The sequence below is a fragment of the Cyanistes caeruleus genome, chromosome 8 (assembly GCF_971803275.1).
Source record: "Cyanistes caeruleus chromosome 8, bCyaCae1.hap1.1, whole genome shotgun sequence".
Taxonomy (NCBI): Eukaryota; Metazoa; Chordata; class Aves; order Passeriformes; family Paridae; genus Cyanistes; species Cyanistes caeruleus.
In genome coordinates this window covers 18976367-19001645 of record NC_141708.1, presented here as the reverse complement: position 1 = coordinate 19001645, position 25279 = coordinate 18976367, and the positions used below count along the sequence as shown (strand labels likewise).

At 45.0% G+C, this 25279-nt stretch overlaps 3 protein-coding genes across 18 annotated transcripts in view; 2 read left to right on the top strand and 1 right to left on the bottom strand.

The window, feature by feature from the left end:
• Positions 1–12529, bottom strand: part of HIF1AN (hypoxia inducible factor 1 subunit alpha inhibitor) — a 95151-nt gene extending 82622 nt beyond the window's left edge. The window contains exons 1-8 of one of the 3 annotated variants that reach the window (XM_023929534.2): positions 11900–12529; positions 10697–10947; positions 9304–9452; positions 7475–7620; positions 6873–6979; positions 6415–6478; positions 6076–6186; positions 2435–4904 (exon numbers count right to left, since the gene is read on the bottom strand). In XM_023929534.2, the coding sequence (XP_023785302.1) occupies positions 4860–4904; positions 6076–6186; positions 6415–6478; positions 6873–6979; positions 7475–7620; positions 9304–9452; positions 10697–10947; positions 11900–12121 (1095 nt within the window). In that variant the 5' untranslated portion in view covers positions 12122–12529 and the 3' untranslated portion in view covers positions 2435–4859. Of the gene's footprint in view, positions 1–2434; positions 4905–6075; positions 6187–6414; positions 6479–6872; positions 6980–7474; positions 7621–9303; positions 9453–10696; positions 10948–11581 lie in introns of those variants that run through there. The other 2 variants (XM_086899188.1, XR_015289704.1) reach the window with 2 other exon arrangements.
• A 1736-nt stretch (positions 12530–14265) lies between these two features.
• Positions 14266–17995, top strand: NDUFB8 (NADH:ubiquinone oxidoreductase subunit B8). The gene is made up of 5 exons (XM_086900706.1): positions 14266–14410; positions 14575–14701; positions 15302–15401; positions 16919–17074; positions 17773–17995. The coding sequence occupies exons 1-5, from the start codon at positions 14311–14313 to the stop codon at positions 17863–17865; spliced, it is 576 nt and encodes a 191-aa protein (XP_086756832.1). The 5' UTR covers positions 14266–14310; the 3' UTR covers positions 17866–17995.
• Positions 17996–19941: 1946 nt separating this feature from the next.
• Positions 19942–25279, top strand: part of SEC31B (SEC31 homolog B, COPII component) — a 34795-nt gene continuing 29457 nt past the window's right edge. For 2 of the 14 annotated variants that reach the window (XM_086900690.1, XM_086900704.1), the window contains exons 1-2: positions 19954–20053; positions 24336–24424. In XM_086900690.1, coding sequence (XP_086756816.1) covers positions 24346–24424 — 79 coding nt within the window. In that variant the 5' untranslated portion in view covers positions 19954–20053; positions 24336–24345. Of the gene's footprint in view, positions 20627–21786; positions 22268–23920; positions 24087–24335; positions 24425–25279 lie in introns of those variants that run through there. The other 12 variants (XM_086900697.1, XM_086900699.1, XM_086900698.1 and 9 more) reach the window with 12 other exon arrangements.

Genomic DNA, 25279 nt, shown 5'->3' with positions numbered 1-25279 from the left:
CAAGATGTGGAGAAAGAGGACAGAAAACTTAAGATGTTGTTTCTGTGTTTTTTGCTGTCAGTTTGTGGCCAGGCACTGAGATAGAAGCGCAAGGTGTCAGTGGGGGAAGGACTGGTCTCCCAGATATGCTCTCTCCCTTACTAAGTAGGCATCTGAGAATCACTGAACAGGACTGGAAGGATTTTGCCACACTGCTTTCTTCCCCAAGCTTTCCAAGCCAGACATAACCCTCTTTGCTGCTCTGTACCTAGGCAGAGATGACTCTGTGGAGCAACAGGAGCACTTAGTTATGCATCTTGTGGACTTCACTGTGGCTCTAGTGGCTGCCTCCATTGTTTGTGGGATATTCTCCCCCCCTTCCCTCCTTCTAACAAAGATTCTGATTAATGATCGCTCATTCCTAATTGTCAAATTTCTTTTCCTTCATCCTGTGTCTAATCACCAGTGACAGAAGCCATTACGCAAATGAGAGCAGACGACTTCCCACAACTGTTCTCGTTGGTAAAAGCCTTGTAATTTAAAGCTCTGATTTGTAGAGGAAAGCTGCGTTTCCCCAAGGCGTCCGGGCATCTGTTCCACTTACACTCCAAGAGCCTCGACTTCCGCTCCCTCCCCCCACAATTAGTCCTCTGCTTGCAACAAATATTTGACTTTTCGAGGCAGTAATTAGAACTTACTTTGCATGTGTTTGTCACAGTAACAGCATCTTTCCCTTTCCTTCTAGGCAGCACCAATGCAGAGAAGTGCCCAGGGAAGATGGTGGCTTCAGGGCTTCCAAGGACATTGATGGGAGAGGCACTTTCCAAAACAGGAACAGAAGATGAAGACCAGAAGCAAGAGTGCAAGGAAGCTTCTCACACACACGAGACAGAAATTAATTTCTCTAAGAGTAAAAGCACATGAGCAAAGGTAGTATCTCTGCCCCAGTTGCTGCTCTGCTTCCAGGACTGAGACGATGCATTAACAAAGGCTGCCAGGAGATTGCTGAGACCGTGAGAGCACTACCCCCATTCTAGGGCTTTAAGCACAGTTGGTTGTGTTCAAGGTCAGCTTGGTCATTGATAAGAGCCATTGCAAACAAAAGTCTTGGCCCAGGCCTGTCTCTCTCTCTCTCAAGAGCTGCTTTGATGCCAAGGGTGACCCCTTGCCCCCCAGCTGAGTTAAACTGCCCCTGCACTGCAGCTGTGTCTGATACCTCCTCAACCCAGGCCTGATCCTCACCTCTTGGCTTCACGTTGGACCCGATTTATCACTCCAAATTTCCCTAAGCTGAGCATGACCCTATCAACAAGGGGGTGAACAAGTGGATCAGTTCATAAACCCATGCACTTCTCTTTACACAGGAAAGATCCTGGAGCTATGATTTACAAGGATTAAGAATTCTCCTCAGAAGAATCCCACTTTTTAAGCAACAGGGAAATGAGGAAAAAAAAAAAAAGAGAGAGAGAGAAGGTATTAAGGGACCTAAGTTAATAAAAGAAAACAAGAAAAGGACTAAAAGTACAAGTGAAAAATCTTGGCCTCTGACCTAGTTTTCAAATTACATGGTTCTCATCCCTCAGTTTCCCCTGCTCTTTGCACAACTAAACATTTCTGAGCTTTGTGATGCCACCTGTACATTATCCAAGAGACAAGAGCAGAGCAGAAAGGCTCAGACATAGCAGATCACAAAGTTCAATGGAACAGAAGCAAGGGTGTTCAGAGATGATGATCCCAGCAGGCACAGCAGGGAAGGGTGAGCACTCAGAGTCAGACTTCCTGCACTTGGCTTTCCTACTCCCTTCTTCACATTCACCCTGTTCCTCCAAGGGTGTGAGGAGAGAATGTCAGTCAGGGTAGCCCAGGCTGAGGCATCGCTCTCTCTCTCCCACCATGCCAACATCCCTTACCTACTACTCCAATCTTCCCTATTTTACATCTTAGCCATTTGCTCAGAATTAGTTAACATTTCACCAATAGCTAGATTTCATAAAATAATTTGTGTTTACTAGGTAAAGAAGACTCAATCTCCCAAGGCTGCTAAAATACAGCACAGGTACACACAGGAAGCTTCCCCCCAAATCTTGTGATAATTAAGTTCATTAGACCTGGTTGTGTAGTTTGCTCCAGCCAGTCAGTGACCAGAGTATGGTGACACCATTCAGGTCAGCAGGGAGGAGAATTTTGCCCTTCCTACCAACACCTGTTGACAGGGTACAAGGATACCATCTTATTCCCAGCTTTTCTTTCAGGTTTATGGAAGTAGTACGGAGAAAACTGTGAAGACACATAATAATGCAATTGGTATTGCTGTTTTGAAGGCCACTCTGGAGACCAACAGCCTTCACCAGCGATGAACACAAGTGCAATTGTCAGCCTGAAAGGTTGCTTATACACATATGTCCTTACAGAGTTCTTCTACACAGCCACTCACAAAACAAAAGCCACACCATTCTGTTGTTCAACATTGGTTGTATTTAAGAACTACACTTCAGAAGGTACCATGTGTTTGTCACGCCCCACCCCCTGCACACACACCCCTAGCAGAGAACACACAGCTTCCCAATACCATGGCAAGGGGCATTGAAAGCACAAGGTCAAAAGGGAAGGGGGAGGGGGGAGTCAGTCCATCAGTGCATTCATTCATAAATGAGCTTTCACAAAGTCAAGTGCAGCAAAACCTGTTCAGACACTTTAAAAGTTAGACCTTTGGCAAATAAAAGAAAAAAAAAAAGAAAAAAAAAAAAAAAAGAGGATCCTATAAGTTCTCTAAGTACCATTCTCTCTCCACATGGGATATGAATTCCCACCCTGAGCTTCAAGAGTTGATGGTGTCTAACAAGCAGTACTGAAGACTACCATGTGCTGGATAAATAGCACAGAAATGGGATTTAATTTGAACATCTTTCAAAGAAGGGCATGTGCTCAAGGTTCCTGGGAAGGCCTTACTTTTGGCCAATCAGAAGCTTCTTCCCCAGTTGTCCAAAGGCTGAGCACTGATAAGCATCCAGCTGAGTGACCTTCATCTGGATCCAACCACAGCTCTGGAGCATCTGCAACATGGCAGTCAGACTACTCAGTGACACATATTTCTTAAACAAGGACCTTGTAGCTGCCAATTAAACTTCATTTATTCTGACCAGTAAAGCAACCAGAAAACTTGCCTCAGGATCTCCTGTTTGAGAAGCCTTTCACTTTTGTGAAAGACAAACCCACTGCAAGTGGTGCATGGGCTGCCCCAGCACAAGATGGGACCTGAGACCAAAGATGGAGCACTTCTCAGGTAGCATGTTAAACTTTTATCAGAACCCTGATAACAGTCAGGGTTCTGAACTCTGATCAGAACCCACATCAGAGCAAGCCCAGCACAACAGGGAAAACACTGGGAAGTCTCAACAAAACAAATTCTACACTTTCTGGGATGAGCTATGTGGGCTATGAAACAGCTTCTCCCACCTCTAGCTCTTGGGACCCATTACAACCACATCAAAAATACAAGACCTTTGCACCACTCCCCAAACCAGGGACAGCAGTGCAGCATACCTCAGGGAAAAGAAAGCCAGCTTCCACATGAGCCTAAGGCTTCTGCATGGAAGAGGAGAAGGAGGAAAGCAAACTTATTTTTCAGAGTGATTACTGAGGACTCAGACAGAGGCTTATCTGGTTCCTGTGCTCTGGTCTTGTCACTTCCCAGTCTGCCATGTCAAGTCTCGCAACACAAAAAGGATCAAGATAAACTTAATCACATTTAAACAAAAAACCCTGAACTCTTTTACATGACTGTACAAGGAAGAGAACCACACACTGGCATGGATTTAACTGATGGACAGGAGCCACACAAAATCACACAAACATGCGCACCTGTGCGCAGCCACACACACTTGAGTTCTTGCAGTTTCGGTAAAAATGGCACTTTCCTTTCTTAGTCTGAGGAGCCAGCACCCCTGGTGGGGAGAGGTGATGCTCTGTACCTATCTGACACCGTGTTTTGACAGTTGAGCTCAGCATCCCTTGGAAATTTCATTTTAAAATGTGGCTTAATCATTCAAGACTTGGAGAGTGCCTTGGCATTTATGCATCTCCTTTCATAATGCTACATCCCCTTTTAACCATACTGCAGCTTCAGAAGAGCAGGAAAGAAGCCTTCACTCCCCAGAAAAAGCTGTCAGAAAGGAGATTTTTCTAGACTCATACAAGACAGATGTTATTTGGAAAGCATAGGATTTGGTGCTCACACACTAGATAAATTCATTCTGATCTCTACCCTGTACTACATCCAAAGTGTAGATGTCTTAGGTTGAAGTAACTGAATAATTTTTCCAGTTGTTCAACACACACAGGCCATCTCACATGTTCATTTCCATTAATATACAAGGGTGCCACAGTTGAGCAGGGACAGATCCTCTAACAACAGAGGATTGTGAAACTTAACATTTTCCACCTTATATCCACTGCTGGCACCAACACAAACCCAGCCAGGAGGTCCAAACCCCATGAGGCTGAGGAAATAATATTGCTCCTGGTTATCCTCCAAGCTCTTCTTCACATGCCTGAAAATCCTGAAGTACCACATCCGAGTGCCAGAAGCCATGCTCCTTGTTGTGGCAAACAGGGCAGAGGGAAGAAAATAAACAAGTTAGTGAGCATGAATCCAGCTTCCAATAAGTGCAGACTGTTTCTTGGGAGGTTCAGTTAGATGAGAGTGGAGGATGAATAGGGTACTAATGGTTTTGCAGTTCCAGTAGCCCCTTTATTGTAGTGGGGCCAGGATAGGCCAGGAAACCCAACAGTCTGTTAAGTGCTGCGTGCAATACTAGCGCTCAGTATCTTCCATTGCTTGTGAACAAAGCAGCTCCAACATCCGCCAGGGGCACCAGGCATTAGTCATACCGGCCCTTAATCATCATATTCAACAAGGGACCCACCTGTTCAAAGCAAAAATAGGTCATTAGCCAGGACAGCTACACAGAAATGGCAGTGCAGAGCCTGCTCCCTCTGCATCACAGAGCCCAAGATACACCTAATCACTTCCAAAGTATTTTCTAGAAACACACTGGGGCACCCACAAACACATTCTTAAAATACCCTACCAAAACTGCAGGGTTCTCTGTCAACACCAGACTTCAGGTGACACCAAAACATTCAATCCAGAGTGGAAACATGCTTGAAACATTTTCACTTCCCACCCAACATTTGTGATTTCTAAGTAGATGCTATTATAGGGAGTCAATAGTCATCACAGGTTGCTTTTTTCAGGGCAGAGAAGGAACATTCGCACTCACTGAATCCTCTCTGGTCTCTGGGGTAAATAAGAAGGGGGGCTATGACTGATGATTTTGCTAAGGGTTTTTTTCCAGTCACGACCACTCTCACATCTTAGCACTGCCTAATCAAGGAGGGAGGTTCAGAATGCTATGGCAGTAAAATAATCTCAGGGGAGAGGCTAAAGAGGAATTTCTGCACAGTGACAAGGATTACAGACCATGAAAACATTTCTATCCTTGACCCGCATTTCCATTTTCAGATGATCAGATCTTCTCTCATTACCTCAGTCTTTTTAGACTGAGTATCTCAGTCTTTAGTATCTTTAGTATCTCAGGGTTTGGTTTTTTTTTTATTTACAAGACAGTTAAGATTGCAAAGAATTCAGAGATGAGGAAGACATAAGTTAAAGATGAAGCACATGACTTAATAGAGGAGATTTCTCTTATTCAAGAGACTTGGATTCAACAGGTGAAACAGTTTCTCTTTTTTTTTTTTTTTGCAAATAATGGGTGTCACTGCTGCACAGAAGGCTAAGGAGTGTCTGGGAACAACACTTTCCTGGAATGCCCAAAGTCAAAGCACACTTTTTCCCACATACAAGAACAACTACTTCATTGTTTGTGATGGTCCTTTCCAGAATTATGGTTTTAAGAGCTTCCCTTTTTGTAAGCAAATGACCTTCTGAAGACTGCAGGAAGAACCAGCAAAAGAGCAATCTTGCTTTCTCCCACCCTAACTGCGGCACCTAGAGAGACAAGTAGCTGACATCTCAAGTTTTGCATTATGCCTTAACAATTTCAACAGCAGTGACCACATGGTTCTTTTCCATACCTCTTGTGGATTTCCTAAGGCTTCTCCCAGCATCTTCTCAATGTTCCTCATTATCGCCACTTTCTGATGAGCCTTTAATGGATACTCAATTCTCTTTGGGGTTGGGGCACCCTGAAATATCAAAAAGAGCTCATTTGCATGCTTCCTGTATTGGTAGCTTATTCCACCTTCCCCCAGTCACCCAGATCTTCACATACACAACTCTGAAGAGGAAAAAGTAGCTTCCAGAAGCAAATGACTTGGCGCCATGAAGTTCTCATATTGACAATGTGTGCCAATACATCTCTCTCTGAATAAAATCCTCTGGGATGGAGCTATCCAAGCTGTGCTTGTACTCACCTTGTACCAGAAGTTCACAGTGATGGTAATCCCCCCATTCAGGAGAGACTCAATGTGGTGCCACCTGTATGGAAATCACATAAAAAAAAGAAAAAAAACTATTGCTGAAGCTTACAGTAAAATACCTTGGATGATGAGTTCAGACAGCATCAGACAAGCCTTGCTCTATACCTCCTGCATCAAGACCTCAAAACTTCTGGAAAGTTCTCCTTATTTAAATATAGATCCTTTTCTCACACGTTAATGAGTACATGTACAATTAATGTGGTGTCAGGGAGAATTACTATTCCCATCCAACAGACAAGAATTATAAGCATACTGGCCCAAGATACCAAAGGAAATATCACAGTTGCTGGAGAAATAAAAACAAAATACTTTTAAGAGCCAGCCCAACACTAAGTAGAAAACATTTTAAACCTCTGTTTTTTATCACAGTGCAGTCCTGCCATCCTTCTTACCAGTACATAGGTATGTACAGCACATCCCCAGGACCCACCACCGTCTCATAGCCAACCACATTCTGGAAGTTTGGAAACTTCTCATAGTCAGGATTGTCAAAGTCCACCTAATAGGAGAAAATATTAAGAAACTCAGAAAAACTTCCTACAATGACAGTCCTCATTATTGGTTCTCACTGTCAAATCATCCTGGTCTTCCTTACATGGTTTTTACATTTCCATTTGTATCTTAACTTCATTGTGAGGTCCTGCAGTACCCTCCAAGTACCATACAGGTAGGAATCTTGCAATTTGTCTGTCAGCAAATTTGTTTGACCAAGTGATCAATGAAACAGAACAGAGAAGGTAGCACCTGCAGCCCCGCTGTGCTATCAGTAAGAGGGTTTTTATGGCCCTAGTACTTGCAAGTCAGGACCAGACACAAAGAGAAAACCACCAGTCCTTCCACCAATGCATTCCCCACTTGACAAGTCTGAATAGAGGTCTTGCAAAAGCTCAGCAAGTGTTTTGCAGCTTTAACTCCAGTGCAGCTTCCTCCCACCTAGCATCTTTACAAATGCCCATTTTTGGTATGGAGCAGACAACAGATCTGCTATTCTCACCTGGCTCTGTCTGTCGCATGGATGGTGCACAGGATAAGGGTAGAGGCATTCAAACTGATCAGGAGGAAACAGGATACACCTCTTGTAACCCTTAATCTGAGCAAAAAAGTTCTGTTGCTCGTCATAATGAGCTGGTGTCACATTCCCTACACAGAGAGAAAAGATAATCAAGATACTCTCATGTACAGGTATGAAAGAGAAACAAGTTATATTCCTTGCTAAAGACAGAAAATGTACTCCCACATATTCAGAAACCAAACAACAGGAATGTTACAAACTGATCACTCCATCAGTCAGCCTTATTGAGCAGTTGCTACTCCATTTCCATTCTAAATCCATACTCAGCAGCTTTGGCTCTACAGTATTAGGATTTCCAGCTTGTTTCAATGAACAGCAGATGATGAACGTTGATGGGAAGCTTTTTCACGAAACAGTTTGTTTAAATGACAGGTTGTTGAACAGACTGTCAAAAAATAGGAGTCTAGTGAAAAGGAGTTCAATGGTGGGATTTGAAAAAAAGTCCTGGAAGTTGGTTTTTTTTTTGCAAGAAAACAAGTTAACAATCTCCGTCACTGGAGCTCCCAATAGCACCCACTCAAGTCTGATTAACAGTGCTTGATTGTTGCCACTAGATCTTAAATTTAATCAAATCTTCAAATACAGTAGGGTGTGTTGTACCCCTCATAACTGTTTTTTGGGCTGTTTGCCAATTCAGATATTACTCTCTTGGCCTCCAAGAATTAAGGTAACAGTTAACCCTGTAACTTCATTAAATAGATCATATGATCACATGCTGCTCTAAAGATATTCCTTTTTCTAGCACATGCTGGTTCAAGACAATTCCTTGGTTCTTGTGCATAACCTGTTAATAGGATTGTAGTGGTTATATGGCCTGTAAGGAAGTGTTGGTCCAGTGATTTTGTATTATGTTATCTCAGCTAGTAAAACAAGTGGCAAACACAAACTACTGTAGATTGAGTATGACTTGGTACAAATGGAAAAAAAAACATCCAAGGTGTGTAAATAAACAATTATAATTGGCTATGTTTGCCACATTGATTATAGGCCCTCACACTTCACAGAATGATGTACATTTCTTGCCCAGTTATGAGATTGCTTTCTAAGAGAGTGTTCTCCTTGTCAACAACCTAGTGATACTTGTGTCTTCCAAGGCACCTGCCTCTAAGTCAGGCTCCACATGAATTTGGAATTCTGTTCTATCCAGATAGTTTTAGAATTTACCCATCTTTAAGTTTCCCACTGTCCTCTAGTCTTTCAAGAAAAAAAAAAAATCAGGTCTTAATTCAAAAGTGAATTCCTCCTCGCAGTGTACTAGCTCAAATAAGAAAAATGGCTTCACAAAATAATCAGATCTCCTCCTGGGCAGATATTGGACATACTCAGAAAAGCCCGGAAGTCTAAGACTGTTCAACTTGCCAACCTTTCTGCATTCTGAATTTGCAGGCTTCAAGCTTTTTAAATCTACAGTGCCTGAAGCAAGAAAACAGTAAACAGATCCCAGGAGATGATTAGCAGTTACTGGAAACACAGTCCCACCATCATCACCCAGAGCCTTTCCATGAGCACGTGACATTCAGGCATTCACAGTACATCCCTGGCAAAATACAGACTATTCCTTTCCTTGCTTCCTCTTTATAACCCAAGTTAAGGTGTGACAACAGTCTCCTCCCAGTGCAGAGCTTTAAGTACCTCCTCTGAAGGAACACACAGAAACTAGGGGGAAATCCCTTTGACAGACCTTCTGGAACTGAAATACAGAACTGCTGATGTAATCTTCTCTCCTTCTCCAATCTGAGGAAGCTATTTACCTTCCATGCCAATAAGAAGCAAGTTAGAAGTCAGTTGACCCCAGCCACGTTTCCCTTGCTGCTTGTTAATCCAGTTCCAGTTGAAGCCAAGAAAATCCACCACAATCTTCCTTCCAACTGTATCATTCAGTGTTTGCTGTAGATATAGCCTGGATTGTCCAAGAGAGAAGGCAGAAATCAAGAATTAAGCTTTGTCCTGAACTCTGTCTCTTCAGAAAGATTTCAAAACAAAGAAGCAGTTCCTTGAGATTGTTCTATCACTACACAGTTTCAACACCTGTGGAAGGAAACAGTTTCAAAAAGTCCCCCAACTTTTCTGTAGGGTTTCCCAATACAGAAGAGAACAGATCTCAACTCAGCTTGAACAATTACAAAGGAAAAACATAATTTTAAGGAAGGGCAACCCTCTCACAGGGCAGGAGGAGGAAACTCTAAAGAGACCAGCCATTATCAAATATCAAATCTGTTCATGTCTAATCCCTAGATGAATGCCATCCCTCTAATACAACTGCAATATAAGTTACTTCTTCTAGCAGAACTACATGAGGAAAAGAGAGGGCTCAGGAGAGCCTGTACATTTCAGTATCAAGGTACTTAATGCCATGTTTACATTTAAACATAAAGGATCAGAGGAATCAAGCATCTGTACCAACAATCACAGTATTACAGACTGCTGTCTGCAATGCTGGAAGAAAACACATTTTTAAGGACTCCCTTCTCTCTTGGAAAAAGTACAACCAAAGCTGAGAAAGAAGAGAAAGGCACAGATGACAAGAGGGCATGGGTACAGTGTTGCTTCCAATGAAGACACAATTAAGCATCTTAATTGTGGGGGCTGTGGCTGAAAATACTAAGGGTTTAAGTACAGCTACTGATAGGTACATTTTATGTCCACTTGAAGCTCCTCTCAGTAACTCACAGCTCTGTTAGTGGCACAGGCCATCACCACCAGTACACAGCACATGCACAGCCTGGCCTCATATATCCCAAAATGGGTTAGCTCCAGCTGCCTTGGGATTCTATGGGAAAACTTAAATGTCATAGCCTGTACCTTTTCGTTAGACATCAAGCTTCTCTACCAATACCACAGTCTGCCAAAAAAAGTGAAGCTTAATTCTTTCTCTATACAAACCCTGCCTCACACAGATCAGGAAACAAAGTAAATAAACTGCCATAGCCAGTGTGAACAGTTTGTTTGGTATGATTTTCTAATAAGGTAACAAGGCTGCTGTCAACTAGAAGCCCTGCAGGAAAAGTAGGATTATTAAATAGAAACAAGAAAAAGATCAAAAAGTTCAAGACATTTTATTCATCAACACCCACTGAAGAGAAACTTAGCTCCTGCCTAGGTCTAAAGAAACAGAGAAACTTCCACACTCCACATATCACTTACCTCTCAGCACTCCCTTTTTGTTGTATTTCTTTGAGTCTGTCCACAAACTCGGCAAATTTCATTTCTTCCCTACTTGACTTGGGTTTGAAGTTCTTAAAATTGGCCATTTTCTTCTCATCATAGTACAAAAACTTGTGTGTGCTGGCACTATACACTGAGAAGTCCCCATTGCCAATGTTTTCCTGGAGGTAGTCCAGGTCCCATTTCAGAGCAGGATAAACCAGATTCGTATCTGTCAGCACCACTGGCTCCTGGAGAGAAATAGGAAGTTTATTGATTCAAAGACCTCTTGAACTTAAGACCAAGCACATTCATTACTGCACCCACAAAAACTCCCTTTCAATTGAGGAATTGGGAAAGGCATTTGAAGTAATCACATACCTTGTTCTGGGAAGAAAACCAAGCAAGACACGATAGGTTTTAAGAAAGTGGTGGCCTGGGGTTACAGTAAGCTCCTGGTAGCAATGGGCCAGATTGCACTACCTACTTAGCCAATCTCTACTAGCGAGGTTAGACAAACACTAGCTGGCAACACTTCTGGGCCTGCTTGGTCCTGCCACGTAGCCAGGAGACACAGTAAATTCCAGCTGGTCACTTCCAGCCTCAGCTGTGAAGGGGTAAATGCCAGCAGAAAGATCCCTCTGAATCCAGAAACAGAACTCATCTCTTTTCTCAGAGGACTGCAAATAACCAGCCATCAAAAAACTGACCATCTCTTCTACAGCAAAAAAAGAACCATTACAAAAGGAAGACAGAGGACAGCGCCTATCTCCTCGTCTACCAGTAGTAAGCAACCTAACCAAGGCAGCGCTGTGTTCCCAAGCTGTGCATACACAACTTCCCTTCTGGCAGACTTTCCTTAAAAAACCCAACTACCAAACTTACCAAAATGAGGCTGAGCTGGTACAGAACCAATGCAAGAGCCACCACTGCAAAGGAACCTTTACATCTGTGGTCGCTCGTACTTAGAAAACAACCAATACGTCCCAGGGTTTTACACAACGTTCGCACAACTTCCATCCCGACAACAAAGGGATTAAAACAAACGTTTCCCGCGAATTTCACAGTTCAGCACTGTAGCACCGAAGAAAAATGTCCATTACGGCACAGAGAAACGGGACAGCAGCTACAACGGAGCCCGCACGGTGCCCCGGACGGACAGGGCCGGGATGAGGAGGTGACTGAGCCCGGGACCTCCCTCACCTCGTTCTCGATGAGCTCCTCGGCGCGGGGGTCGCTGTGGCTGAGCCGCGGGATGGGCCGCGTCTCGAAGGAGTAACGGCGGAACTGGGAGTCGCTCCAACCGGGCCCTGCCGCCACCGCCGGGCCCTCCCGGCAGCCCGCCGCCGCCGAGGAGGAGCAGGAGGAAGAAGAGGAAGATGAGGAAGATGAGGAGGAGGAGGAGGAGGACGAGGCCGCCGCCATCGCCGCCTCCACCGGAGAACCCGTACCAAGGAAGGCGGAAGCGGAAGCTGCGCACCCATGGCAACGCCGGAAGCGGAGGGCGAAGGCGGAGGGCAGAGGACCATAGAGAGGGGGGCGGGAGAGCGGGAGCGGCGGCGGCGGCGGCAGCGCCCCCGCGCGGGCGGAGGCTGCAGGGGGCTCCTTCCCCCGGTCCCTTTCCAAGGCTCCCGGACACCCCCGGGAGCCGGGAGCAGCGGCAGGGGAAGACCCGCCGCAGGAAGCAGAAAGAAAGGATCGCCTGTGCAGCCTCGCTGCCGAGCCCCGGGCCGCCCCGCGTGCCTTCAGCCGGCTGCCCCTTCCCCTCAGAGGCGGCGGAGAGGGCACAAGAGCTGCCCCTTGAGCATTTCCATTGCCCTGATGGAAACAGCACTGCCCGCTGCCTCGGTGTGCCGAGAAGAGATGTACCGCGGGGATATGCACCTGAAAACGAGAAGGTTAATTAACACCTGCTACCAAAAAAAAAAAATAAAATAAAAAAATAAAATAAAAATAAAAAAAACACTGCCTGGTGCAACTAACACCCAGCCTGTGACGGCGAGTACATCATTTTAGCAGGATTTCATGAGCTGTGTGACTGCAGCTGGAGCTGTTGAATTATTTTCTTATTATATGTTTATTATGTGAGACAAACTCTACATTTGGCTTTTAATCTGCAAACAGCAAGAATGATGATCGCTATTTCCCAAGAATGCGCGCCACATTAGGCATCAGCTCTGGAGAAAATTTTGGTCTCTGGCATTCAGTGGTTTTCATCTTACAGTAGCTGGGATTTGTTCTGCCTGCACAGAACTTTGCCTTTTTCGTGACAATAATGCAATTTATCTTTGTCCTTCCAAAATTTATTAATATACTTAGTTTCTAGGAAAATTAATGCCCTCTCACCTTTTAAATCTACAGCATTTCTGCTGTACAGGTTAACAACATTTTTTACAGTGTGTTTGGTATATTTGAAACATAGCTGTGGAAAAGTCAAACATAATTTAGAAAATAAATACCCAGCAGTGAAGAGCTGATGGAAGAGGTAGCTGACCACAATCCAAGGCTGCAGTGAGGCCTGAGCCCCAGTCAATGGGAGCCACGGTCCCCACTCCCAGTGCTGTCCCCACACCTCTGTCTGCGCTGTGAACTCCAGAAGTGGGACAGGTACCAAATAATGCTCCATGGAAAACAGCAGCAGCATCCACACTGGAAGGTTGGGCTCTGAGTTAATAACTTTATTAGAAAACTGAGTAACTTCACTGCATACTCGTTTGTAAGGGAGTTGGCTGAATTAAGATACCATCCCTAAAATGACATCAATAGGCCTTTCTTTGGGATAAGTGAAAGGATCCTGTTCTTCATCAGCCACAAAGCCCCCATCTCAGGCATGCCGTATCTCAGATATGTTTTTGTGGTTCATCACTATCTTCATTCAGTTATTAGGTTTAAAATTAATGTTGTTATTAGAAGGAATGGCTTTAATGACAAATTGTCTGTGATAGTTTTTGAGCAGCAAAGGTTTATAATGTAAATCGTTACAGAGACATTACCCATAATGGCTGATGTGAATAACTGAAGGAAAATGAGTTCAACTACTACAGAGTTTACATAATGAAGTAAACTGCAAAATCCTTTAATGTTCATATTGATTTTATTTACAATAATACATTGCTTACATTTGAAGAATCACATTCCTAAATTAACATGCCATTTCTGCTGTCCACCTCCCCCTGGCTCCATGGAGATAAGGCGATTACATTTGGGTATTGACTTTAATATTGATACTGATACAAAAAAAGACGATTTGCATAACGCCGCCGGGCAAGGCATCGATCCGATTGAGCATCGATCCGGCTGCCCTGCAAGAGGCTCCCCGCGTCTGGAAGCCACTTCCTGCCATAAATTCCCATTGGCCCGCCTCAGACGATGACAGACAGACCAAACCATCGCAGTGATGCCTTTTCCGTCCATTAACCTCGTGTCAGTACTACGGCACCAGCGGCCGATTAACGCCGGGGCCGGTACCGGCACCAAAGGCAGCCCCCGACCGGCCCCGCCCCTGGTCCCGTCCCTTGCCGCCGGCCCCGCCCCTGCTCCCGCCCCTTGCCGCCGGCCCCGCCCCGCTGCTCAGTTCCACCGGCGGCCGCGACTGCGCCTGCGCGCTGCGGGCGATGGCGGCGGGCGCTCTCCGCGGTGTCCTCTGGCCCCGGGCGGCCGCTGGGCTCAGGGCGGCCCGGGCCGCCTTGGCGGCGCCTTCGGGGGCGCGGGCGGGTGAGCGGGAAGGCGGAGGCTGGAGCGAGGCGGCCGGGGCCGGGGTGTCTGGGGCGGCGGGCCGGTGGTTGCGGGGTCGGGGCGGGAGGGCGGCGCGACCTCCCCGGCCTGGCTGCGGCTGCCGGCGGAGCCCGCACCCACTCTGCCGCGTTGCTCTCCCGCAGCCTCGGAGATGTCCAAGGATATGATGCCCGGGCCGTACCCGCGGACTCCGGAGGAGCGGGCAGCCGCTGCGAAGAAATACAACATGCGGGTGGAGGACTATCAGCCCTACCCCGACGACGGCTTAGGGTGAGCTGGCTGGTGCCGTTGTTCCTCAGCCGGGAGCCGGCCGGGGCCAGCAGCATTTGGCTTTGTGTGGATGTGCTGTAGGCCGGTAGTCCCTGGCGAATGCCTGGCTTTGCTGTACTGTGAGCTTTGAAGACACTTCAGTGTTTTAAAATAGAAACGAATGGATGAGTTAGAGGCCTGTGTGAATAAAATGCAAGAGACTTCATGAGAGAAACTTGAAAGGCTTCATATGCTGTTGTATTGCAAGACTAAGTGGGATGAACTGAAAGTCATGTCTAGAATAAAGGTTTGAGGAGATGTTTGAATGTTGGAGAATACTTCAACATCTGGCAAGATAATTAGGGTTCCATATTTTAGTTAAGCTTGCATTTTTTGTCTTCTAGTAGAGCCCAATAAGGCCAGTTTGGGGAATGCCATTTGTTATAGTGACTGGTATCAAGGTAGTTTTAAAGCATTTTGAAATTGTGTGTGCATAAAAGCTATAAAAACAAATTAGTACTTAATTCTATTTCCTTAGACCTGTATTATACTGTCTCTGACAAATTCTATCTGAATGAGTACAGATTTTTTTATGTTTGGTCTTTTATTTGTTTCTCATAGGTATGGTGACTATCCCATGCTACCTAATAAGTCTCAATACGAGAGAGACCCCTGGTACCAGTGGGACCAGCCAGACATGAGGCATAACTGGGGAGAGCCGGTAGGAACGCCAGTCCCACTTCTCAAGTTGTTCAGCAGTGCTCTTGTTACTGAATTCTAACATGTGCCTCTTGTTAGTGCTTTGTGTTGAATCCTTTGTGTAATTTCATCACCAGTGCAGGTGTGTGTTGCTTGTGCAAGCAGGAACAATCGGTTCAAGGCAAAGTGACCATCTGGGTAAATACTGTGAAGGTGCTGAGGACAGTTAACTTATTAAATATGAGAATGGAGACTTTACAAACTTAACTTTCCCTGCAGGAGTAATTTTATTTTCCTCATCAGACCCAGTACAGGAGCCTGGTTCAGAATTGTTTCGCAAAGAAGCCACTGTTTGAATAAAGTAATTTTAGTGCAATGGAAGTAGCTACTGTTGCTTTATTACTGCAGGGCTTTTTTGATAGTAAGAAGTTTGCAACATGTCCTTAAGACAAATATGAATAGGTTATCTATGTTAGCTTTGAAAATCTAAGCTACTCAAATTCCTTTCAGGAGTAGCTCTTCTCTTAGTGTATATTTTTTTGAGAATGACTGCAATCTGACTGCAGTTACTGAGCTTGGTAATTGGTTTGTAATCTCTTTACTAAAAGCAAGATTTCATCAAAGTATATGTGCTTAATATGTCATAGTAAAACCATATCAGAGCATTTCAGCATGTGTACCACAGCAAAGTACATGTTGTAATGACTGTAAAGGCACATGAAAAAAACCCATGTTGATTCTGCATTGTAGTGCTTCCTGCAGGAAGGCTTGTGTACAGCTCTTGCATGTGGTGTTGGCAATCAGGAACAAAGAGGACTATACTGGTGTATTTCCAGGTGTCAGCAGATGTCTCTGTTTAGGCAGCTTTAATTTCTGCTCATTCTGGCTCTGGGTTTCATAGGAGATGGCTCTGGGGGAGCTAGAGCTGGGAATCTGGAAGGGGTACATGGGCTGCAAATTAATAAGTCCTCTGCATTTATTAATGTGAAAGGAGACTATAGGCAGAACATGCGTGAGACTTCCCTATTTATACTTGAGGGCATTAGGTTGCTACCAGCCTTGCCCTTGTCCTGGAGTAACAATAGCAGGTCCTCTCCCTGTTTTGAGGGACCAGCTTCCAAGTGTCAGTAGTTGCTTCTTTGTTTGAAATAGCACCACTTTTTTGGGGGTATGTGACTGAGCTTCCATTAATGAGAGTTCCAGTTTATACCATGCCTTTCCAATGGTCCTGGGGAACAAAGCTGAGGTGGAATGATTATGCATAGAAATAAAAACTACTGCTATCCTGTATTTAAGCATGTTGTGTGGTATAAACATAGAATGAAATGTAGAGTCTTTTTTTTCAAGAGTTTTACTGTAAGCAACAGTTTGTTGTGACTGTAGGTAAACAGTGTACCTCCTCTGTGGCTTTATCTGTACATTTTAGGTGGAGATGAAGCAGCTTCTAGCAGTGTTGTGAATGCTGTAATGTGCTGCTTCCCTTGAGAAAAGTGGCTTGACCACTTTATAAATGTGCAATTGTTTTCCTTTGTTCTTTAGATGCACTGGGACTTTGACATGTACATTCGGAACCGGGTTGATACCTCCCCCACTGTCGTTCCCTGGCACACCATGAGGAAACACTTCTTTATCTTTTTGAGCACAATGCTGATCATGTTTGTTGTCGGAGAGATCTACCCATCCTACAGGCCTGTGGTGAGTGAAACCTAAGGGTAAAGGGAGGAAAAGTAGCTGCATTTCTTCTCATTGCCAATGCCCGTAAGAGCGGTTTTGCTGAAAATGAGTGATGTGTGTGAATGCAAAACTGCTGCTGGTAGTGGATGGGTCAAGCAATGTCCTGTGGCCTCATCTAGTCTGAATTGTTCTCTTGACTGGCCTGGCTCAACTCTCAGATGCTGCTTCATAGTGATCAGTCCCTGTTCACAGGGAACTAATTTGAACTATGCTGCTTACAGTATCCCGTATTTGCTCTAGGCACTCTCCTTCCTTGTGTGGGCATCTACTCAAGTGAGATGCTTTAACTCTTCTCTTGCCCTTGTGTTTTTAATTGTATCTCATGAGCTGTATCATTTGGGGAATGTACTCTTGAAAACTGACTGAATACACAATCAGCTTTTGCAATAAATTATCCTCATGCTGTGAGATAAACTCTTGATTAAGATTAAAAGCATTGATGTTTCTGTTAAATCATTTATGCAAGGAATCCCCTATTTCTGAATTTACTTTCCTCATACTCTAATATTCTAGCTGAAGCACGTAAGAAACAGAAATTTAGGTCATAAATTACAAGCTTTCATTTGGGTGGGGGTGGGATGGGATGAGACATTTTCCTCTTACCTGTTAATTTGTTTGGTGAATGTGGTGAATTTGCCACTCTTTGTCTCTCCTTGTAGGGACCGAAGCAATATCCCTTCAATGACCTGTATCTGGAGAGAGGAGGAGACCCCAATAAAAAGCCACCAACAGTGATACACTATGAAATTTGAAAGTTGTTCAAGTGCTACATTTCCATCAGTTCTGCTGGGGAAGGAATCTTCTCTAGTTCACTGGCATATGTTAACACTTGTTCTTTAATGTTCAGTTGCTAATTGCAGTGAAATATATCAGTGACACGTACTGTGTTAGTTGTCTTCTGTTGGTTTGAGAAGGCTGAATTATAGCTAATGAAATGAACTTTGCCATTTTTCTAAATGGCATAGTACCTGTGGGGCAAAGTTAAGACTGCAGAGCTAGGACTGCTGGTCATTTATGTATCTTGTGCACAAACATTGCTCACCTGTGCCTGTTTATGTAGGCAGTACTGCTTGTGGCCAAGGCATTTAACGGTTTTATTTAATTTAGTGCTGGGAGTTGGGGTGTCACTCTATACTGTAAAATGACAGAAACAGATTGGCAAATGCCAGTCCTTGGGAGCCTTCTACTGTGTTTGCCCTTACTGGGAGTTGACTTTGATCTCTTCCAGGTCTAGATGCCCTCTAAAGTGAAGTTCGTATAACCAGTAGGAAGCACTTATGAGTCACAGAGCCTTGCAGTGTGTAGCTTGCAGCTGACAGCAGAGCTGTGTGGACAGCAGTGGTATGAAAAGGCTAATGAGCAAGTTCAGCTCTGGCCAGGTCTGCTTTGGCCCAAGTGCCCAGGTGCCCATAATTGTTCCTTTATGGCCTGAGTTCATCCACCTGGCCTGGAATTATATCTGACCCATGAAATCTGCCTATTTTGCTACAAACCACTCATCTTGAACCTTTATAGCTTCAGCAACAGTTTGCTTGGAAAAGTTAGGCATTAGGGTCCTGAATTTGTCCAGCTCCACTTTAACATAAGGGTTTCTTCCTGTTGTGGCTGGAGTAGACAGTGTCTTTAGTACTGATTTACAGTGGATCTTCTCTCAACTCTGCCGTGCTATTCCTTAACCCCACTGTTTAGCTGCAGGACTGGGTGATCACAGAATGCTGAGGGCTTGGGCCACTCTAGGTGCTTCCTATATACTGGATGCTGTGCTATGCTCTCAGCACCCTGTCACAGCTCATAGTTTTGTGCTTTAAGAGAAGCAGGTGTATAAAGACAGTGATTCATGGTTTTTCCATCTATACAGATTTTAAACCCCAAATTCTAAAGGGAGTGTCAGCGTGGTTTTTGTGTGGGGGTTTCTATAAGGATATATGTTAAAGGGAATTATGGGATTGAATTCTAGGACATAGTTTTATTTACACCTAAATATTTGTACCTCCTTTGGAGGTGCTGAACGATCAACATTTCTCATAGCTTTTGTAAGCTGTCACCTTCACATTACAGAAATGCTTGCTTTTAAATGATAGTGAGTGATGTTTTATCCTAGAGGGGTTTTTAAGTGTTTTTTTAAACATAAAACTGAATTCTGTTTTGCAGGGTAAAACACTTCTTAGGGATACTTGAGTTGATAGTTACCATTCCACAGCACTTACATGAGAGCTCTGTGTAAGAGTCTTCAAGTAAAATGAAGGTGATGAGAGCAGTAATAGGACGCCTGCCTTGGTGTGTGACATAGTGCAGTACTTGCACTGGGGCAGGGCTGGGCCCATCCAGCTCATTGTGCAGCGTTTCAGTGCTGTTTGCTGCTGCCCGGCACTGGGACTTCCAATCCCAGCTTGTTCTAAACAGTAGCTTAATTACGGTTTTCATCATGAGCGTGGCATAATGCGCTGGGCAGGTATGGCTCAGAAATCCTAGAAAATGGGGTTTGTAATGTAGGCAAATTTTTCTTGAAGGAGGAGAAATGTAAGGGAAGAAGGCCTCGGTCCTTCTGCATATTTTTTCCTGGCAATTAAAATACTTTTAGAAAAATACGTTCCTTTCCGTTCTGCACGCCCTCAGGGATGCATTACATTTGTAGCTAAGGTAGAGTTCTGAGGGCGATGATGGCAGGCGCAGCAAAGCCCGGCTCCAGCAGCGGTGTCCTTGGCCTCCGGCGTGAGCCATCCTGGGGCGGCGGACGGAGCCGACTCGGGTGTCTTAGAGCGGCTGAAGCGGCTCGGGAGCGCCGGGCCCAGCAGCGGCCCGGGCCGGGCGGAGCGGGGCCGGGTTCCGGGGCGGGCCCCGCGCAGGCGCGGCGGGGCGGGGCGGGCGGCGCTCCGGGCTCCCCGCGGCCACCGTCGGAGCTGCGGGAGCGAGCGGCGCGGGAGGCACGGCAGCCAGCCGGTAAGGGCCGCCCGCTCCCCGACCCGGCCCGGCCCCGCCCCGCGCCCCTCGGACACCGAGCTGGGCCGGGGGCCCGGGGCTGGCCCTGCCCTGCCGCGCCCCTGTCCCCCCAGCCTAGGGCTGCTGTGCCGCCCTGCCCGTCTCGCTGTCGAGACTCCGCTCCCAGGTCCCGTGGTCCCGTCCTTGCCCCGGGAGCCTTGCCTCCCCTCTCCCGTCTCTCCTCCGCCGGCCGGCGGGCGGGGAGAGGCTGGGGGATCTCAGCTGTGTGACCTGGGCCGCGGAGAGGCCTCTGGCGTAGCCCAGAGCCTGTGTCTGTCACCCGGTGTCCGGGGTCAGTGCTTTCCTCCTGGACCCTTGCTCTTTTTCACCGTCCCACGGGCTAATGCTGTTGCACAGACAAGCGCACTTGAAGACGCGTGTGCGCTGCCGTCTGAGCAGCGCTGTGCAACGGGCTGAAACTGCGCAGAGCACAACAAGTTTCTTTATATACCACTGGAGCTGTCGTGGAGGAATGTGCTGAGCCCTGCCCCGCAACAACCCCACCTTGCACACACCAGTGATTAGCTGAGATTAGCTGAGTGTCTCTCTGCCTTCTGTAATCGGGGTTTATAATAAGCACGTAGGAGAACAGCCTGGCTATGGGGTGTTGGGGAGTTGCGGAAGGAGGGTGTCAGACAAGTGCAAATGGAAGAGGCTGTAAGAGATTTTAAATCAATGCTGGGATGTGGAAACTGTAGGGACAGTTTGTATCTTAACCATTGTGTCATAGCTGGGGGATGTTTTTCAGGTCTTAGGCTGTCTGCTCGTCACTCGGATGACCTTGGACAAATCTTTTTTGTTCTGCCCAAGTTTCACTTTTAGCTAAGTGTGGGGAGGTCAGCCTATCAGGTCTTCTGTGTGCACTGCTGGAAGTCCAATATCAGCAGGAACTGTTCAGCGAGGAATGGTTGGGTGTCCAGTGGCAGGAGAACTAGGAAAGTCAGTGGGAGGGGATTTCTGATTGACAGTGTTTGGGTGGTGCAAGAGAGAGAAGGCCTCACTAGAGTGCTATCAGGGATAATTACTATGACAGCTTTGAGGGTAAATTAGCTCATACAGCAACCATGGTCTTACTATAATGTACTGTAATGTTGTATGTATTTCAGGATAGCAGAGGTGAGGAATTTTTGCCTCTGACAGCATTGTTTGCATGGTCTAGTATAACTTGGGAATTTTCACTGTTTAGCTACATGCTCTCCATTTCTCAGTGCTGGAGTGTGCTCTGACCTGTCAGGTTTTGCTTTGCAGGCATTGTTACCCTTTAAGGTCTGTGCAGGAAGCCATGTCTGGGGAAAGTTGTGGGGAATTGTTGCTTCTGTCCACTCCATTTGGGGCTGAGATTCATTAATATATTAGATCTGTAATTGGATGGATGTCTGTAGAAGAAGAGTGAGGAATTGTCGTGATTAATTGATTAGAAGTCCTGAGAAAAGCATGAGCTTTCTTGGAAGTCTTAGCTGCTATTTTGAGAGATGACAGCAGGTGGCAACCTCTCCTTAAAATGTCTATTGTGGGAGAGTTCAATATTTGCAAATTTTTCTCAGGCAGTCAGAAGAGTTTGCTAAAGAAGGGCTTTTTTCCTTTATGTATTATGGGTCCTCTCTTGGATACAGATATGCACAGTGTATAGAAGGGTCACTTCTCTAAAAGTAAGACTCAAATCAGGCTTCTTTTTTATCCCCTTTCAAACTCAGAGCTCACTGACTTGAGGAGGAGGTGCTGCTGTATCTGCAGATCCTGAGCTGCAGTGGAGCTGAACTGCTCGGACATTCCTAAGAGATAGTGTGATATTGTGATATTTTAGCTTCTTATGCATCCTCTGTGGAACCACTGCTGGTTTGTCTTTAGAGCCAAGGACACAGTGAACCTGTTCAATACCTATGATCCAGCACTTCTGCAGTTGTTCTGTTGACATTGAGCCACTCTGAATGGAGTGTTGTTTGCTTTCCTCTATTTGGGTGGGTTACCATGACTTTACCTTCACATTCTGTCCTGACTTAAGTTTGTGAAAAGAGAACAGTAATGATGCAGTAATTGACTTTCTTATGTAAAACGTTCTATTGACAAGAAAAGCCAAACAATTGATCAATACTGTTCTGCACAATTTTTGCAGCTTATCTTTATTTGCACATTAAATGCAAATTATTTCAGCCATGCAGTCAGTCCAGCACAGAGGTAAGGAGGGGGAACTTGTACCATTTACCCTACTAAGTTTGTGATAGTTGCATTCTTCAGTGATTCCTTACCAATTAATTTCCTGTAGGGAAGAGGTCTGTTGGCCGTTGTCTATTAATCTTCACAGGGAAGCTGCTCTCTCAAAAGCCAAGAAGCAGTGGGGCCTGAGTGTACAGCCAGCTCCTTCACCTGATAGATTGTAACTGGAGCAGGAAGAGGCAAGGAAGGGATTTGTAAGGAGCATTCCAGCTGTCCTGCCTCCACACAGTGGTGGAGTCAGCTACAGCCTTGTGCAATAGACTGTTGCTAGAAGATTCACCTAACTTCTGGTGATGAAGGGAGAAGACAGGGTTTCTGCAGTAGTCTGGGAGGCATGAGTAGGTGCTGGAACGTCTTGAGACATGCACCACAGAGAGAGTGTGGGGGACCCCTAATTAATACCCCACAAAGTGTGTACTGGAAGATTGGAAAGTAAGCTTCAGAGATTTGTTATGGTAATGAGATGACCTTTCCACCTCTGTTCGTAGGGGGCATGAAGAAATAGTTGCACTTTTTTTAATTGTACAAGAGTTCTGTTCAGATTCTGTTGAGTCTTAAGTAAGTTGGAATAAGCTTAATGTGAGAATAGCAGTTGGCAGTTTGATCTGTGGGTGATACTTCTTCATGCTAATGCTAAAAAGCATTAAATAGATTCTAGTCAGTCAGCATATCCTAACAGTTCATGGGGGAGAGAGAGAGGATGTCCTTAACTTCTGACTTGTGAAGCAGAAGAAACCCTAAAAAAAGGTGTAGAATTATTAGCTGGGAGGTCCAAGTCCAAGAAGTAATGCTAACCAAACTTCCCCCTTGTGTAGACTCAGGAGGCTACAGTTTCTTACAAGCCCTGCATCTGAACAGAGGGCCATGTGATTCATGGCTGTGGTTTACAACAGCAGTGTCAAGTAACTAGGAGAGGTTAATCTGACAAGATGCAGAGGGTTTTGCTGTGCTGCCTGCTGACAGTTTTACTTTATTCAGCATGATATCATCTGAGGTTACAGTTCTGTTTAGCTAGAGTTAAAAGGCTGCAGTGCAGCCAAGCTCGAAAAGTTTAGGCACTGCTCATGAGAGTGACCCCACTAGCCTGTGAATGTCCACACACTATTTACGATGCTTAGAAGGACTGTTTGTGGTCAGGAATGGAGTGCTGGGTACTTTCTCCATGGTAAGAATGGAATCCTACTCAGAACAATGATTATTTGTATTGTATTCAGTTGTCTTTATATTCAGTTTTGTGGCCTCCCAGCTGCCTGCTGTTGATGTTTGATTTTCAATTAACCTGCTACATTGTTGCCTAAGTAATCTCTCACTGTAGACATGGGGAAATTTTGTTCCCATTTTACAGGTGTCACTCCATCCATCCTCAGTAAACAAAAGGAGTTGCTGTCAGTGCTGAGATTGAAACCCAGTAGTTACTTGTGGATTACTTCTTCTCCCCTTGTACCATTTGCTGGCTCAAAAAAAAAAGTCAAATGTTTTTTTTCCCTTTCACTTTTCAGAGGAGCAAGAACAAAGTACATTAACTGAATCGGCACACGATAGCATTGCACTTTGTTTTCTGTTGCCACGTCACTTTTCTGCTTGGAATTTAGCCTGCCCTGAGATTGCTTCTGCTCTCTTTTTGCTTATGTATATACTGACATTAGCTTGTTTGGAGAGAGCAGCTAGTGCTAGATCAAAATACATTTGTTTAAATTAATTTCTGCAGCTGATTTGAACCAGCCTGCAGTGAAAACGAGTATGATTATTTAGATCCCCTTCTTTTTTCTGAAACTCTCCTGTAAGTGGGACATATGAAAAAGAAAGCTATATTTGTAAGAAAATCTGAGGTCAGACAGTGGGATGGGGGGGTGGTTAATGAATTCTTAAATATCCTGATTCATTCCAGTAATACTGTATTCACTGCCTTAGGAAATAGCAATTAACTTCACTCTTTTGAGAGCAATGTGTTCTCAACATGTTTCTGATATAAATATTTTCACGTCAACTGTATCTCTCTGTTCTAAATGCTGTGTGAAATTTCTTTCAGAGTCTAGAAAATGAAGCTAAAAGAAATTGAGCGAACAGCTGTGCAGGCATGGAGTCCGGCAACCACCCACCCTATTTACCTAGCATCAGGTAAAGTTCTTCACAATTTGTGAATATAAGAGTATGAACCACAGAAAAAAATTATATAGGGTTGTATGGGTTTTAGATTTCAGTAGTTTCCACCTTCATAGTCTCTGGAAAACTTAGAAGCAATATACCAAAAACATTACAGCTTTTATGTTTTCTTTTAAGTAACTGGTAGAGAATTACTTCTGTGCCCAACTTTGACATTTTAAATGTGAGTGATTTTTCAAAGGTTGAATGCACGATTTTTTGATTTCTAATTAAGACTGTATAGACTCCAACACTGCTTGCTATTCTGCATTACACTCTTCCTGTGTCTGTGGGGGAAAAAAGTTAATTCAAGTAGCATTCATTTAAGGTCACTTGTACTTGTCTGTCTTCAGTCATAATCATGTAGCTTGACAATGAAATTCTCCCTAAAATTGCCTGTTTTGGTTAACATTCCATTTTCAGTACTTCTGCAAAACCTTAAATTTTATTTTGTTAATATTATTAATTAACCACCATTCTTATAGTAATTTTATTTCTTGAGGCAGGAAGTGAGCCTGTTCACTTAGTTGGCAGCAGGCAAGTTTGTCTGTGTGGAGCTGACAGCTCTGGTGGTTTTGTTGGGCTTGCAGGGTAAGGCTTTGGTAGCTGGGGTGGCTTCTGTAAGAAGCTGCTAGAAGCTCCCGCTGTGTCTGCTGGGGCCAGTGCCAGCCGGCTTCCAGACAGACCCACTGCTGGCCAAGGCTGAGCCCAGCAGAGTGGGAGCACCTCTGGGATAACATAGTTAATAAGAGGGAGAAAAAATGCTCTGTGTAACTGAAGCACAAGAGAGAAGTGAGAATATGTGAGAGAAACAGTGCTGCAGTCACCAAG